Raw genomic sequence first — 15246 nt, 5'->3', positions numbered from 1 at the left:
ATATCCTTCAACCTAGTTACAGCGCGTTCTGAAAGACTTCTAGTATAATGAAACTTATTCCCCACTGCTGGGTAGTCCATCAGAGTAAATGTAAATGTTATTAAGAAATGATCAGACAGAAGGGAGTTTTCAGGGAATACTGTTAAGTCTTCAATTTCCATAGCATAAGTCAGAACAAGATCTAAGGTATGATTAAAGTGGTGGGTGGACATTTTGAGCAAAGCCAATTGAGTCTAATAATAGATTAAATGCAGTGTTGAGGCTGTCATTCTCAGCATCTGTGTGGATGTTAAAATCGCCCACTATAATTATCTTATCTGAGCTAAGCACTAAGTCAGACAAGAGGTCTGAAAATTCACAGAGAAACTCACAGTAACGACCAGGAGGACGATAGATAACAACAAATAAAACTGGTTTTTGGGACTTCCAATTTGGATGGACAAGACTAAGAGCCAAGCTTTCAAATGAATTAAAGCTCTGTCTGGGTTTTTGATTAATTAATAAGCTGGAATGGAAGATTGCTGCTAATCCTCCACCTCGGCCCATGCAAATGGTTAGAAATGTGAACGGGTTGGCGGTGTACACGGGGCTTCTGTTTAGGGCTACGCTTCCTCCTCACAGTCACTCAGTCGGCCTGCTTTCCCAGCTGCTCGGGATCTGCCAGAGGGAAACTAACGGCGGCTAAGCTACCTTGGTCCGCACCGACTACAGGGGCCTGGCTAGCTGTAGAATTTTCCACGGTGCGGAGCCGAGTCTCCAATTCGCCCAGCCTGGCCTCCAAAACTACGAATAAGCTACACTTATTACAAGTACCATTACTGCTAAAGGAGCCATGCTAAACCGGCTAAGAGCTAGTAGCTGCGCTAAGCTAGCAGATTCCTAAAAACACATAAAGTGAATAATGTGTAAATAATTTAGAGGTGATTCAGCAGAGGGAGTGCTTTAGTTAAGGCACATGAAGATTACACTGTGAAGCAAATCGTTATCTAGGTAACTAGATCAATCTAACTGTGCAGATTAAACAGCTAACAGATACAGCAAAACACCGCTGTGCTCCGGAACAGGAAGTGATACAATACCGCAGTGAGAGCCAACTCACTTGGCTTGGTCTTAGCCATCGTATAATAACTTTAAAATAACTTTTTAATGATATGAGATAGAAACTTACTTTTTTGTTGACAAGTTAACTCCGCGGCCTTTCGTGCCAGCCTTCAGCCATCTTTGTTCTCCTCATAGAAGCTGTGTGATGACGTGCGCAATGTGAGTGTCCAATCGGAATTAGTTCACCATCACATGGTTTTCCAAAATCCAATCATAGGGCAGATTCACCTCACGTGAAAAGCCAAAGATCGTTTTCAGGAGTGATATGTTACTAGTTGGCCCATTTGAATAGCCCCCTGGGTGCTCCAATGAGTACATACTATTGGGCTCCAAATGCGCCCTATGCCATTATGCACAGCAGTCACTAAAAGCAAACGGAGCAGACAGAGAGCCTCTGATGACAATCTCACATGCTCAAACAAAGAGTGTGTAACTATCAGGATTGCTCCACTAGTTTGCATGTGAATGTTACTGGATAACTCTGTTGCTTTTACCATGAAGACAAAAAATGCATAGACCATTTCGTATATATTGTTCAAAATATATTTTGTTGTACAGTTTTGTTGTACCTTTTTGTTTTACAGTCTTTCACACAAGACCTCAAATTACCTTTATAAAGTGTCAAAACAATTGTTTATTATAGTTTGCTGTGTGTTTTGAATAAATGTGTGTGGAAAATTATTTTCCGCTTTACTTTTTCCTTCCTTATTTTTGATTGTAAACCTTTATTACACTTATAAAACACAACAAAAGCATATATATTATGAAAGCACAGGTTGTCCTGAAAAAAAGGAGACATAAATCCTGATTGTGGGATGCAGGGAGAGCTGTTAACAGCAATAATAAAACATTTATGCCAGGCGAGTAAACTGTCCAAAAAATGCCCTCGGAACCCAGAGGGTTAAACACAGCTGAAGCTGGCTCATTCACTATACTGGACGATGTTTTTGTGCCCTAGTGATATTCATGCTGTAACCATGTTGTGCACAGCTGCATGCTGAACACCGTAGACGGACCATCAGAGCAGGTGGAGGACTACCTGTGTGACCCAGAGGATATGCCTTTGGGGGCGCGCAACAGGCAACTGCCTTGCCCTGATGACTGTGTCCTTTCAGACTGGGGAGCCTGGAGCCCATGTCCTCTGGTAAGCATAGCATAGAATTATCTCCTCATTGTAGTTACTCCTCTTCTTAATCTTCCATGATCACAGCAGAACAGGCAGGACATGCGCCACAACATCAGTCTCCACAGTCCAATCAGGTAACTTCTGTTTCTCCATAGTTTTATTTGGGTGATTATTTATTATTTATTTATTTTATTTCCCGTGATCAGATCCAAGATGTCAGGGTTCAGTCATCTTGAGACATGAGTGCATTACAAGTCACAAGACTATAGTTAGGGTTGTTAATATGCCCAGAGTGTGTCCGTTCCAAGCACCTGCTTTTCATGGTTGACATGCCCCATGAAAAAGACGATTCAGACTCACAGCTGCTCCTCGAATGTAGTAATGTCAGACCTCTTCGTCCACTGCAGTACCTACTTCAGCCTAATTGAAATGGATGACTGCAGTAACACAATGAATGTAGGCACAGAGCAAAAGAGTGTCTACAAGTATTGAAAGGAAAAATATTTATTAAGATATTTTAAGATATGATGACATTCACAAATGTTAGACCATTTTTATATACAGATGCATCTCAAAAAATTGAATATCATGAAAAAGTTAAATATTTCTTGTCAGCTATTTCAGAAACTGAAATGATGTACACCCTCTGGAAAGAGAGCAGGTAGCTGAGTGGAAAAGGAGCTAGACCTGGGTTTGAAACTGACTCGTGGTAGCTGTCTATGTCTATGGACAAGACATTTAATCTGTATTGTCTCAGTCCACGCACCTGTAAAAGGGTACCGGCCTCTGCTGGGGACATAACCTGCATTGGACAGGCGTCCCATCCTGGGGGTGTCATAGACTCTCATCCACTTGACACTACGGCCTCTCAAGATAAGCACCAGCAACAATGGGCCTCAGGGTCTATAGAAGACTTTTAGTTTTATTACATATAAACTAAAATGTTTCAAGCATTTTTTTTTATTTTAATTATTACAGTCTACAGCTCAAAAGAAAAGAAGAAAAGAAAAAAAAGAAGAGTCCTCAAGGACGTTATGCCACAGAAGGTGATTGCTGAAAGGGTTGGCTTTTTGCAGAATGACAGATCAAAGGATATTCATGAAAGGTTGACTGGACATGTGGTAGGACAAGATGCACAAGCAACAGGGATAACTGCAGCCTTGAGAAGATTGTCAAACAAAGCCGATTAATAAACGTCCCAAGGCTTGGACTGAGGCTGGAGTCAGTGCATCAAGAGCCACCACACACAGATGTGTCCAGGAAATGGGCTACAAGTGTTGCATTCTTCATGTCAAGCTTCGCAGAACACAAATGTCAAGTTGTGGGTGGAGCAGGGAGAGTGACAAAGCATGCAGGGAAGGTGTCCTCTAGGAGTAGATTTGGGCAGCACTATTCTATGAAGTACTGTCAGGATGGAGATGAGAGGCACCAAACCCAACAACACAGATGAGCTGAAGGCTGCAATCAAAGGCTTCCACAACACCACAGCAGTGCCACAGGCTGAATGTCTCCATGTTCCAATGCAACTAATGCAGTAATTCATTCAAAAGGAGCGCCAACCAAGTACTGAGTACATAAATGAACTAGGTTCAACATTTCTGTATTACAAATCCTTTTTTTAGATATGCATTTTCTATTTTTATGGAGATATAGTCTGTCATGATCAAAATTAAAATAAAATAACCTTTGAAACATTTAAACCCCTTTCACACCAGGCCAACATAGAATTGCGTAATGCAACGTACCGACTATGCCAAGTTTATGCAGCCCTACATGGCAATATGCTGAGGGACGCAAAGGGGTCAGGGAAATGGATGCAAAAAAATAAACATGTTTAATTTTTTCGCGGACATTCGCCATAGAGCACTGGACTCAGTATTCTACGCAAGTCTATGCAACACTATGCTACTGTACACCGTGCCTACACAATTATACGCTACCCTACGACAGTTCGATGGAAAATCCTTTTCGTTTGTTTTTTTTATCAGTACATACCTGCACTGCTAGATTTTATTCATCTCACTGAACTTTGCTGGCAGTGAAGCTTCAAAACCACAGAAGAAGACAAGGCAGGCCAAGCTCCCCCCTATGTGCAACATTATTTTGAATTTGAATTGAATTTTTTATTCGGCACACACACACACACACACACACACACACACACACACACACACACACACACACACACACACACACACACACACACACACACACATATATGTAACAGAGGAATCTCTCACAAAACAAAAGAAAACAAAAGCAAACAAAAACAATTTCCTGGTTTTAAACAATTTCCCAGTTGTGTGCAGCCAGAAGGGTGTAGGCTGAAGCAAAGGCTTATAAGCATCAAAAGCGCATGTAGACAACAGGTCGATGACACAGACTGCTGTCAGACGGCCATAAAAGGCGCTGAAGACTGCCCAATGTCTGGATGGCAAACACGGGACCGGAGTGGGACACGGCCATTCCAGAGTACTCAATATGCAACACACTGCAATTCTACGCAGGCACAGTGTGAAATGGGCTGTAGTTTCTATGTACTAGAAGAGTGTGTCAAGTGTGTGTTACTACTTGATTGGTTGCACATCTGAATGTGCAACCAGTAGAGTAGGAAGAGATGGAAAAATGTGCAGGTTAGATGGTCCTTGTCAAGCTTGAGAACTGCTGGTCTAAGATATGTAACATTTTTACTTCACTTTCTGAAATATCAAATCAAATCAATTTTATTTATATAGCGCCAAATCACAACAAACAGTTGCCCCAAGGCGCTTTATATTGTAAGGCAAAGCCATACAATAATTACGGAAAAACCCCAACGGTCAAAACGACCCCCTGTGAGCAAGCACTTGGCAACAGTGGGAAGGAAAAACCTCCCTTTTAACAGGAAGAAACCTCCAGCAGAACCAGGCTCAGGGAGGGGCAGTCTTCTGCTGGGACTGGTTGGGGCTGAGGGAGAGAACCAGGAAAAAGACATGCTGTGGAGGGGAACAGAGATCAATCACTAATGATTAATGATTCACTAAGTTCAATCACTAAAATGATTGAACTTCATGATATTCAAATTTTTGAGGGACACCTGTATGTACTTGAAGTAAAATAATCGAGTCCTGTCCACTCTTCCTCAGCCTTGTAGTGACAACAACACTCGGACGAGGACCGCTTACCTAATCCGGCAGCCTGCAAAGGAAAAACAATGTCCAGAAACTAAGGAGACCGAGTCCTGCCAACTCAACCACAACTGCTTTCATTATTCCTACAACATAACAGGTGAGGGTCCATATTTATTTTCACTTCACTGTGTTTCCTATATAAAATGCATACTTTTGAATTTGCAGCTTGAAGTAGTGATGGCATCTGGCACGGACACCAACTGTGTAAATCAAATAAAATATCCTTTATACCCCGTCACACATCACCAGAATGATTACAAATGGCATCAGAATGATGATTCAGCCCACATCTGAAAAGTGTTGAGTTACAGTTTGAAAACGTTCTGACAGCCATCTGTGAGAGTCCACACAGTTGGTCCCAATCGGCCGGCAGCCCCGAGTGTGTTGCACATGTTCAAAACCCAACCAGATGTGCAATCTGAGCGCCATCTGACTGCAATTTACATATTCTGATGGCAGCAAAACAGAATCTGAAATGATCTGAGCGCATACGAGGGAACCTCAAGATGGATCTGGCACAGTAAAGCCTGCCGGTATGACCTGCATGTGCCATGTATGATAATGTCCACCTTCAATGTCGACAAAGAAACTGTTGATATTGATGTGATATTCATCATGTGCCATGAATGTGAACAGCATGCTATCAAACCAAAAGCACCATGCACTACTGTGCACACGCCGCCGCAAATCTGAACAGGCTATTCGATACACAATAGACCTTACAGTAAAGATATTTGTCCATTCCTTCCCATGGGTGATGTAAAAAATGTGACTATTGTCTCCATCATATCTGTATATACCATGGGTAGCTACGCCTCTCCATGGTCTCATGCACAGTAACGCATCATTGCACGTGTCAGGCTTGGACCTGAACAGATCTCACTGCTGTAATATACAAATTATTACTGATCACCTTCTAAATCTGTAGGAGATATGATGTGGAACTGTTGTGCCAGGCCGTGACAACATTAATAAACATGAATCTCACCTCCAACAACAGTCCATGAGTGTTTCACAGTGCAGGGTGGATGTGGAGCCTGTCATTAAAATCCCCCACCCCCAGTGCTGTAATCAACCATGCAAAAATAAATCCGATGTGATAATCCAACCATTGCAGTGTACACAGTTGTGTTGTGCTGCTGAAGTGAGCCAAAACAGAAAAAAATTAAAGTTCCCTGGAAAGGCTGCGTCTGACACATGGGACAGCATGGCAGACTGCCAGCAGTGTCCAGTAGCTGGCAACGGCGCGCACATTCACCCGTTATGAACACACACATACCCAGCGATCATGTCATCAGTCCAGCACCTACTTTACACATACTTGTACATGTACACAAGGTCAGTTGCGCTGGGAAGCAGAGGACGTGGTACTGTGGTGTCCAGTACCTGCAGTGACTGTGCAAAGGGAGGAACACACTGCTACCTCTCACTCCAGTCCCGTGTTTGCCATCCAGACGTTTGGGACATCAGGCAGTCTTCAGCGCCTTTTATGTCCATCTGACTGCAGTCTGTGTCATCTACCTGTTGTCTACATGCACTTTGGATGCCATTGTGCACGTGTGGAAGAGGTAATCCGGATGCGTTCTGACATTGCTGACCACGCCTCTTTCCATCCCGACTTTGTCAGATTATGGCAGTATTTGAGGTGTCGGGCTGGTTCCTGCACATTCTTGATATGTGTGATGGAGGCTTAAATTTATCAGGTAAAGTCTCATTGAGATTAAAATCTCTTTCATGAGAGAGACGTGGCCAAGAAAGCAACATCATAATATGTACATAATACAAACAAACACCATCATACACCATAAAAGAATAAAAACACAAATATCCACTTAATATACAATAAAAAATCAAAATCAATAAAGGAATGGACACAGTCTGAAAAGCGATTAAAACAAGAGCAATCAGAGATTTCTGATGTCTGCCAGTCTGGATCCGGATCACCTCCATAATTCAGTCGTCTGCGCCCGAATATGTGTGTGGTGCAAATTTGGTGAGAATCCATGAAGTAATCCTTCAAAGCCTACATGGGAAATCTTGATCCAGCATCCGGATCCAGATAACCTAAAAAATTCAGTGGAGTCTTCCATAATATCTATCTGCAGTGAAAAGTTAATGAGAATCCCTGAAGTAGTTTCACGGAATTCTTCAAAGCCTATATAAAGTGAAATCTTAATTCAGAATCTGGATCCGGATCCGGATCACCTCCAAAATTCAGTGGACTCTTCCATGCCTGAATATCTGTGTGGTGCAAATTTGGTGAGAATCCATGAAGTAGTTTTGATGTAATCCTGCTAAGAGTAATCCTTTAAAGCCTATATGAAACTTGATCCAGAGTTCAGATTCGGATCCAGATCACCTCCAAAATTTAATGACTTCTTCCTTTTCCTAATATCTATCTCTGGTGAACATTTCATCAAAATCCATGCAGTAGTTTTGATGTAATCTTGCTAACAGGCAGACAAATAAATAAACGCTGATGATTTTATTACGTCCTTGGCGGACATAATAAAACTAAAAATATTTTCACTGATGGAGTGTTTTTATTCTTGATTCTTTAAAATTGATTAAATCCCTTATTGGAGTCAACTTTGGCAGTTTCAGCTCCTTCAGTAAATTCTTCCAGGAGAATACAGCAGCATAATTAAAAGCTTTTTAATTATGTGCATGGCAGCACCCTGGCATCAGTGTGTCTGTCAATGGGTGAATGTGAGGCATCATTGTAAAGTGGTTTGAGCTTCTGATGCAGATGAAAAATCATTATATAAACGCAGGAGCCAATGCCAGTGAATGTGGACACATTTTCTTCCAAAGGTCTGTGAACATATTTTCCATACACTTAGAAACCAACCTCTCAAACTATTAGTTACATAAACCTTGGTCATAAAAATACAGTATATACAATGCAGATGTTCACTCACTCACTCCTCTTCAACCAGTTACTTCAATTAAAGGTCACTGGCAATGTAGATATACTGAAATAAAATAATATTCATGTGATGTTTAACATGTTGGTTGGGGCATTGGAATGATAACCCTGATTTTCTCTTAATTCTCTCCTTTTTGGGCGTCACGTCTCTGAGCTGTTGCAAAATTGCACAACATTCAGGACATTTGCAAAGGAATTAATTCCAGTAAGAACGGTTGAAGTTAGTGTTGAAACATGCTCCTTGCAGACTGGAGCACTTGCCAGCTGAGCGACAGAGCCGTGTGTGGAAATGGATTTAAAACCCGCATGCTGGACTGTGTACGCAGTGATGGCAAATCTGTGGACCTCAAATTCTGCAAAGAGGTGGGATGTGTGTCTGCTGTTTTCATTCTAACCTTCTTTAGTGTTTTTTTGCATGATGTAGAAATAATACAATCTGACTGTTTTTCCTGCAGCTTGGCCTAGAAAAGAAATGGCAGATGAACACTTCCTGTGTTGTGGAGTGTCCTGTCAACTGTCAGCTCTCTGACTGGTCAGCGTGGTCTGAGTGCTCCCACACCTGTGGACTCACAGGTACACAGTATGTTTGTGGTCCTGTGTGCAGTCTGTATTACTGTGGTGTCTTTTTATTTGATCCGTCTTTTAATTGCAGTGATTGAAGACGACCACTCAAACCAGATATGTTCATTCATTGTCTATACCTGCTTACTCCAGTCAGGGGTCACGGGGGGGCTGGAGCCTATCCCAGGGGTCACAAGGAGTGAGGCAGGATACACCCTGGACAGGACACCAACCTACCACAGGGCCACATACAGACAATCAAACACATTCACACCCGCACACACACACTTATGGACATTTTAAAGTTTCCAGTTCACCTACCTCTATGTCTTTGGAAGTGGGATGAAGCTGGAGCACCCGGAGAGAACCCACGGGAACACGGGGAGAACATGCAAACTTCACACAGAAAGGCCACTGGTGGGAAGTTAAATACCTGAGGAATAAATTAATTAATTTATTTAATGATGAGCAAACACAGTGATCTCACTCAGTCCAAAATGTTAACCAACTTCAAACCTGAACATTTATGAAAGGAAAAGTGAGTTTTGTCTTTCTCAAGGGAATTTGTTTGCACAGCTATTAGGCAACTATTCATGCACAGAATTATTATGCAACTACATGAACAACTAAAATTTAAAATCTCGCTTGTTAGGTTCCATTTATTAGAGTAGCTCTAACAAAGCAGGGGTGGTGGCCAAGTGGTTAGTGTGCTTGGTTTCAGTTTGGAAGGCTTCTGGTTAAAACCCCACGCCTGCCACATTTCTCAGTGTAATGTGGAGTTGCGTCAGGAAGGGCATCTGGCGTAACACTTGAAAACAAGGCGCATGACTTACGAGGTCTGTCCATAAAGTATAGGTCCTTTTTATTTTTTTCAAAAACTATATGGATTTCATTCATATGTTTTTACGTCAGACATGCTTGAACCCTCGTGCGCATGCGTGAGTTTTTCCAAGCCTGTCAGTGACGTCATTCGCCTGTGAGCACTCCTTGTGGGAGGAGTAGTCCAGCCCCTCGTCGGAATTCCTTTGTCTGAGAAGTTGCTGAGAGACTGGTGCTTTGTTTGATCAAAATTTTTTCTAAACCTGTGAGACACATCGAAGTGGACATGGTTCAAAAAATTAAGCTGGTTTTCAGTGAAAATTTTAACGGCTGATGAGAGATTTTGAGGTGATACTGTCGCTTTAAGGACTTCCCACGGTGTGAGATGTCGTGCAGCGCTCCCAGGCGCCATCATCAGCCTGTTTCAAGCTGAAAACCTCCACATTTCAGGCTCTATTGATCCAGGACGTCGTGAGAGAACAGAGAAGTTTCAGAAGAAGTCGGTTTCAGCATTTTATCCGGATATTCCACTGTTAAAGGAGATTTTTTTAATGAAAGACGTGCGGACGGGTCCGCGCGTCGGGACGCAGCCGCCGCGATGCTCCGCCACAGGAAAAACACCTCTGTTGGAAGCCTTAAGGACAAGTTGGAACATGTCCAGCTGTTAAACAATTTCTCATATACTCACTCCACTGAAAGCCATCAAAAGCCGCCTGGATTTTACAAATGGTTATCAACACGGAGGTGTTTTTCCTGTGCCGCCGCTCCGCGCCGGCTGCGTCCCGACGCGCGGACCCGTCCGCACGTCTTTCATTTAAAAAATCTCCTTTAACAGTGGAATATCCTCACGCATGCGCACGAGGGTTCATGCATGTCTGACGTAAAAACATATGAATGAAATCCATATAGTTTTTGAAAAAAATAAAAAGGACCTATACTTTATGGACAGCCCTCGTATACCCCTGTCACACATAGCCGGAATCACGCAGAATGGCACCGGAATGATGATTCGGCGCACATCTGAAAAGTGTCGGATTTCAGTTCCAAAATGTTCTAACAGCCATCTGCGGAAGTCCACACAGTTGGTCAAACTCAGCTGGTGGCCCCGAGTGTGACGCACATGTTCAAAACCCTCCGGGCACCATTAAGATGAAACACCTATCTGACGGTGGTCCATGTGTAATCTGTGGATCATCTGACCGCAATTTACATATTGTGATGGCAGCAAAACAGGATCCAAAATGATTTGGGCGAATACGAGGGAACCTCAAGATGGATCTGGCATGGCAAAGCTTGCCAGAATGACCTGCAGTGTCACATGCACCTGAGGAACACAGCGCTCGCTCCCAGTCCGGTCCCGTGTTTGCCATCCAGACACTTGGACAGTCTTCAGCGCCTTTTATGGCCATCTGACAGCAGTCTGTGTCATCTACCTGTTGTCTACATGGTCTTTGGATGCCATTGTGCAGGTATGGACAAGGTACTCTGGATGCATTCTGACATCGCTTGTTTTCCTCCTGATTGCATTGGATTATGGCAATATTTGCAGTGTCGGGAATGGTTCCTGCACATTCTTGCTATGTGTGACGGAGGCTTTAAAGTGTTGTCACACTGTGGCAGATTGGGAAACTGGACTAGTTACATATTTAAATATTTGTCAGCTGTCAAATTCGCTCGCACAGTCTGTCAGTGTTCCTTGGATTTGAGGCTCTGATGGATGGATGTTGTCACATCTCTACTGGCAACAGAAAGAATAGCATTCAGCAAAACTACTTTCACAGTTTCAATCCATACACTGGGGGTCTGAATGCAAATGTGGATAGAATCCACATTTGCTCTGGGATCATGATGTCATACTTCTTCACTCCGTTCGTGCGCTGACAGCATCTTCTCACTGTGCTGGCGCTCAGTGTGGCTGCCGCAGCAAGGGCAGCAAACAACCTTCTTTCTCTGTGGTGCCTTCTTGCCAAGAGAATCTGAAGGGCACTGTGACAACCAGATAAAAACACACAGCACACTCTGACTTTTTCTTCAGTCTGACCTTGTCTAAAAGAACAGCTACGTTGCATGTTGCTGCTTTGGGAGCTGTTCTCTCTCTGCTTGTGCAGAATTTACACCCTGTGCCAGAGCGTTGGCCAATCAGAAGCCGAACCTGAAACATCAGGCAGCCACAAGATATAAACACATGAGCATCGTAGACGTAAAATCAAGTGGAGGAAAAAAGGATAAACAAACATGCAGCCACCAGGAAATGTCTGCTCAAAGTTTTGAGTATGTATAAAACTTTCCAATGGATTCATCAGTTGACAAGGAACACAAAAAGTGAATGGGAAAAGGACTTTTACAGGACAAAAACAGTCATCCAAAATTTCTCTTCATTCCTCATATGTTTCCTTGATCTGTCATGGTGTGACAGGAGCATACAAACTTGCTGATTTTAAATCCATCCTGAAAAGGTGCAAATGAGGGAGATTTTCCTTACTACTCTTGCCTGTGTGATTGTTCGGGGGGTTGGTAAGATTAAACCTTACTCATGTGAAATGCCTTGATTGTTGTGATTTGGTGCGATACAAATAAAATGAACTGAATTAAAGCAAGCTCATGTTTAATAATAGCAGCCAATACCAGTACCCTTATGCCAACTTGCTAGCTTCTGACTTGAAGTGGTCCTATGTGTCCCTTAGTGATTCAGCCATGGGCCCATCCATCTGGTCCATCAAGACTCACACTCTTTTCATCTGTAGATTGTGAAAATTGCGATGGATAAAAGAAGAAGCAACAATTTCCCATTTTGACAATGCTACGGCATGTCATTTATTTATCCTCTTTACTTCACACAGCACACAGACTTTATAGAACAGCTAGGCCCCACCTACGCGGCTTAGGGGCCTTCTGGGCATGCAGGGTCCCCCACCCCTGATTTTCTTGTTGAAAAGATGGTGTCAATAGCATTGAGAGACCAGCTGATCAATTCCATGGTTATTCTGAATGCATTTCGAAGAATTCGCAGTCTGGTGAAGTCGGGACTTTGAAGGTTGGAGACAGAGATAGAGACAACAGGAGGAGAGAGGAGGAGATGTGACTGCCCTTGCCAGAGTCCCAAGCAGAAAAACTTAAGTTTGAGTCTGACCTAAACAAAAACTGTGTGCACTGGCACTTACAGAAGAGTTCTTCAGTGATAACACAAAGTTAGCAAATGTCACTCCTTTCAAACATCTGGGACGGATTGTTACCAGTGACTGTTCAATGACAGTGGAATTGTGTGCTTTTAGATGATTACAAAACAGAGTCTTCGACTCACACGACTTCCCCATATCCACCAAGGTCAACGTTTACAATCAGGGTTTGATGCCTTTGTTACTGTATGGAAGTGAAACCTGAACCTGATACCAGCATGAAAGACAATCTACCATCCAGCAACATCACCTTCACCTGATAATAAATATTAAATGGGAACATTTTGTCAGCATTGAGGAAGTCTTAGAACATGCAGGTGCTGAAGATATAGATTTGAAACTGATTAGAAGTCAGCTGCACTGGTTTGGCCATGTTTGCAAATTAGATGATGACAGACCTGTGAAAGCACTTGTGTATGGTGGACTAGCTAGTCCACCATACACAAGTGCTTTGAACTCAAGTGTGTGACCATTTTGTCAGCAATGAGGATGTCTTAGAACATGCAGGTTCTGAAGATATAGATTTGAAACTGATTAGAAGTGGAAATACCTTTTTTACACCTTAGAGAAATTTAGTTTTGGAAACAGTTTTATTTCATGGATCTATTCTATTCATTCCCACAGGCCTCTGTTAGAATGACTAATTTCCAATCAGGGTACTTTCGCCTTCATCACTCTATGAGATCAATCCAAAGCCTTTGCTTCTTTTCAGCAGATGTTCAGCATTTTTTTCCAGATATTTACAGGTTCCTGGTTTTGCTCAGAGCAGCACAGTGTCTTAGTGGTTAACACTGTTGCCCCATGGCAAGAAGGTCATGAGTTTGATTCCCACCTGCAGCCTTTCTGAGTTTGCATGTTCTTCCCTCTTGGAGCTCTGGCTTCCTCCACATCCAAAAACATGCAGGTTAAGTCCTGGTCAGACCAAATAATGAACCATGAATAATGAGCCACGTTGCATGAATTGTTTTGTTCGAGTCAAGAAACATGGGAGAATAGTGGCTCTTAGAGCCTCTTAGAAGCAGATTATTCAGCTAACGAGGCTCATCTCTGAATGTGGCGCTAATTTTGTGACATTCAAAATTTAGCAAAAATAGTGTGGGGCGAGGTACTACTGCTCATGACACATTTCCCATGTTCCCTAATTTACCTAATGACTGTTTTGGATGGCTTTTTGACACCATTTCCACATCAGAAAGGCTTAATTTCACACATTTGCAATCAAATTAATCTCTTACATCCGGAGCCACTGAACTCTTTGAAGTTACTCTGGGAAGATGATGTGGGAGTGGTTATATCTGAGGAAGATTGGACAGAGACCCTAAATCATGTACACAAATCCTCTATTTGTACAAGACGCAGTCTTATTCAGCAGACGGGACGAGTTCATCAATGAAATCACCTGGTGGAGTTGGTGGTTTAAAAGAAAACTGCACCCTCTTTGCCCTGTCTGTAGTCAGGTTGACACCTGATTGCACATTGGTTGGCATCTGTAACAACAATCAAATTCAACCCACAGTGTGAAAAGTCCTGCCAACCAAGTTCACTTCATAAATGTGCAGTCAGTGTGTTGCATGATCTTATTCAGCGGATGGGATGAAAAAAAAGAAAAAATTATGTTGCAATATCCCATATGCATTTTTTAGAGCCTTGATTCTTGCAAGATTATGAAAATCTGAATTTTTGTAACTACAAATGTGAACCTGTTCAAGTTGTGTTCATTACTTAACTTATTGCACTGTCGATATGACCATTTACACAACATTAGGGTCGATATTTTTGTCATAAACGTTATGTCACGTGAGTTTCAGACCCTTCAATCATTGCAGCATTGACAGTGCTGCTGTATGTTCATTTTCTGTCATGCAATTAAAACACTCAAATTGGGAGCAGCCACAGTTTATCCTGGTAGCTAGTGAGCAGTTTACCATGAGGATCAGGGACTGGAGTCTTCTCCCGTTAGGGTGACGTTGTCTTGCCAGTGGAGGGAGAGGAAAATGTGTCACTCTGGGGGACCTCTAAATCTTATCTGATTGAGTTCAAATTTGGTCTGCACCTATAAAACCCCAAGTGGAATAAAAACAACATGTCGCCTGAAGTCTCTCACAACTTTTATTTTCTCACTATATAACATGAACAGCCCTAGTGTTCAGGGCCTACATAGGACTTCCTTTTTTCTGCTGTTCTGCAGGTAAATTGTGGAGAAAGCGGGTAGTGATCCAGGCACCCCAAGGTGATGGAAGACCGTGTCCAAACCAAATGGAGCAGTGGAAGCCATGCCTCGTGAAGCCCTGCTACAACTGGCATTACAGTGCCTGGTCTGAGTGCAAGGCTGAGGTGAGTTACGCTCTATTTTCCTGTTGATCC

The 15246-nt window shown here is 42.6% G+C and overlaps 1 protein-coding gene across 1 annotated transcript in view; it reads left to right on the top strand.

The window, feature by feature from the left end:
* Positions 1–15246, top strand: part of LOC117501852 (thrombospondin type-1 domain-containing protein 7A-like) — a 316378-nt gene that overhangs the window by 240856 nt on the left and 60276 nt on the right. Inside the window, exons 17-21 of the mRNA XM_034160813.1 lie at positions 2092–2245; positions 5353–5494; positions 8574–8689; positions 8782–8899; positions 15071–15216. Coding sequence (XP_034016704.1) covers positions 2092–2245; positions 5353–5494; positions 8574–8689; positions 8782–8899; positions 15071–15216 — 676 coding nt within the window. The remainder of the gene's footprint in view (positions 1–2091; positions 2246–5352; positions 5495–8573; positions 8690–8781; positions 8900–15070; positions 15217–15246) is intronic.

This window comes from Thalassophryne amazonica, chromosome 20, assembly GCF_902500255.1.
Source record: "Thalassophryne amazonica chromosome 20, fThaAma1.1, whole genome shotgun sequence".
Taxonomy (NCBI): Eukaryota; Metazoa; Chordata; class Actinopteri; order Batrachoidiformes; family Batrachoididae; genus Thalassophryne; species Thalassophryne amazonica.
Note: the sequence above shows the minus strand (reverse complement) of the source record. Positions and strands in the feature narration are given on the sequence as shown.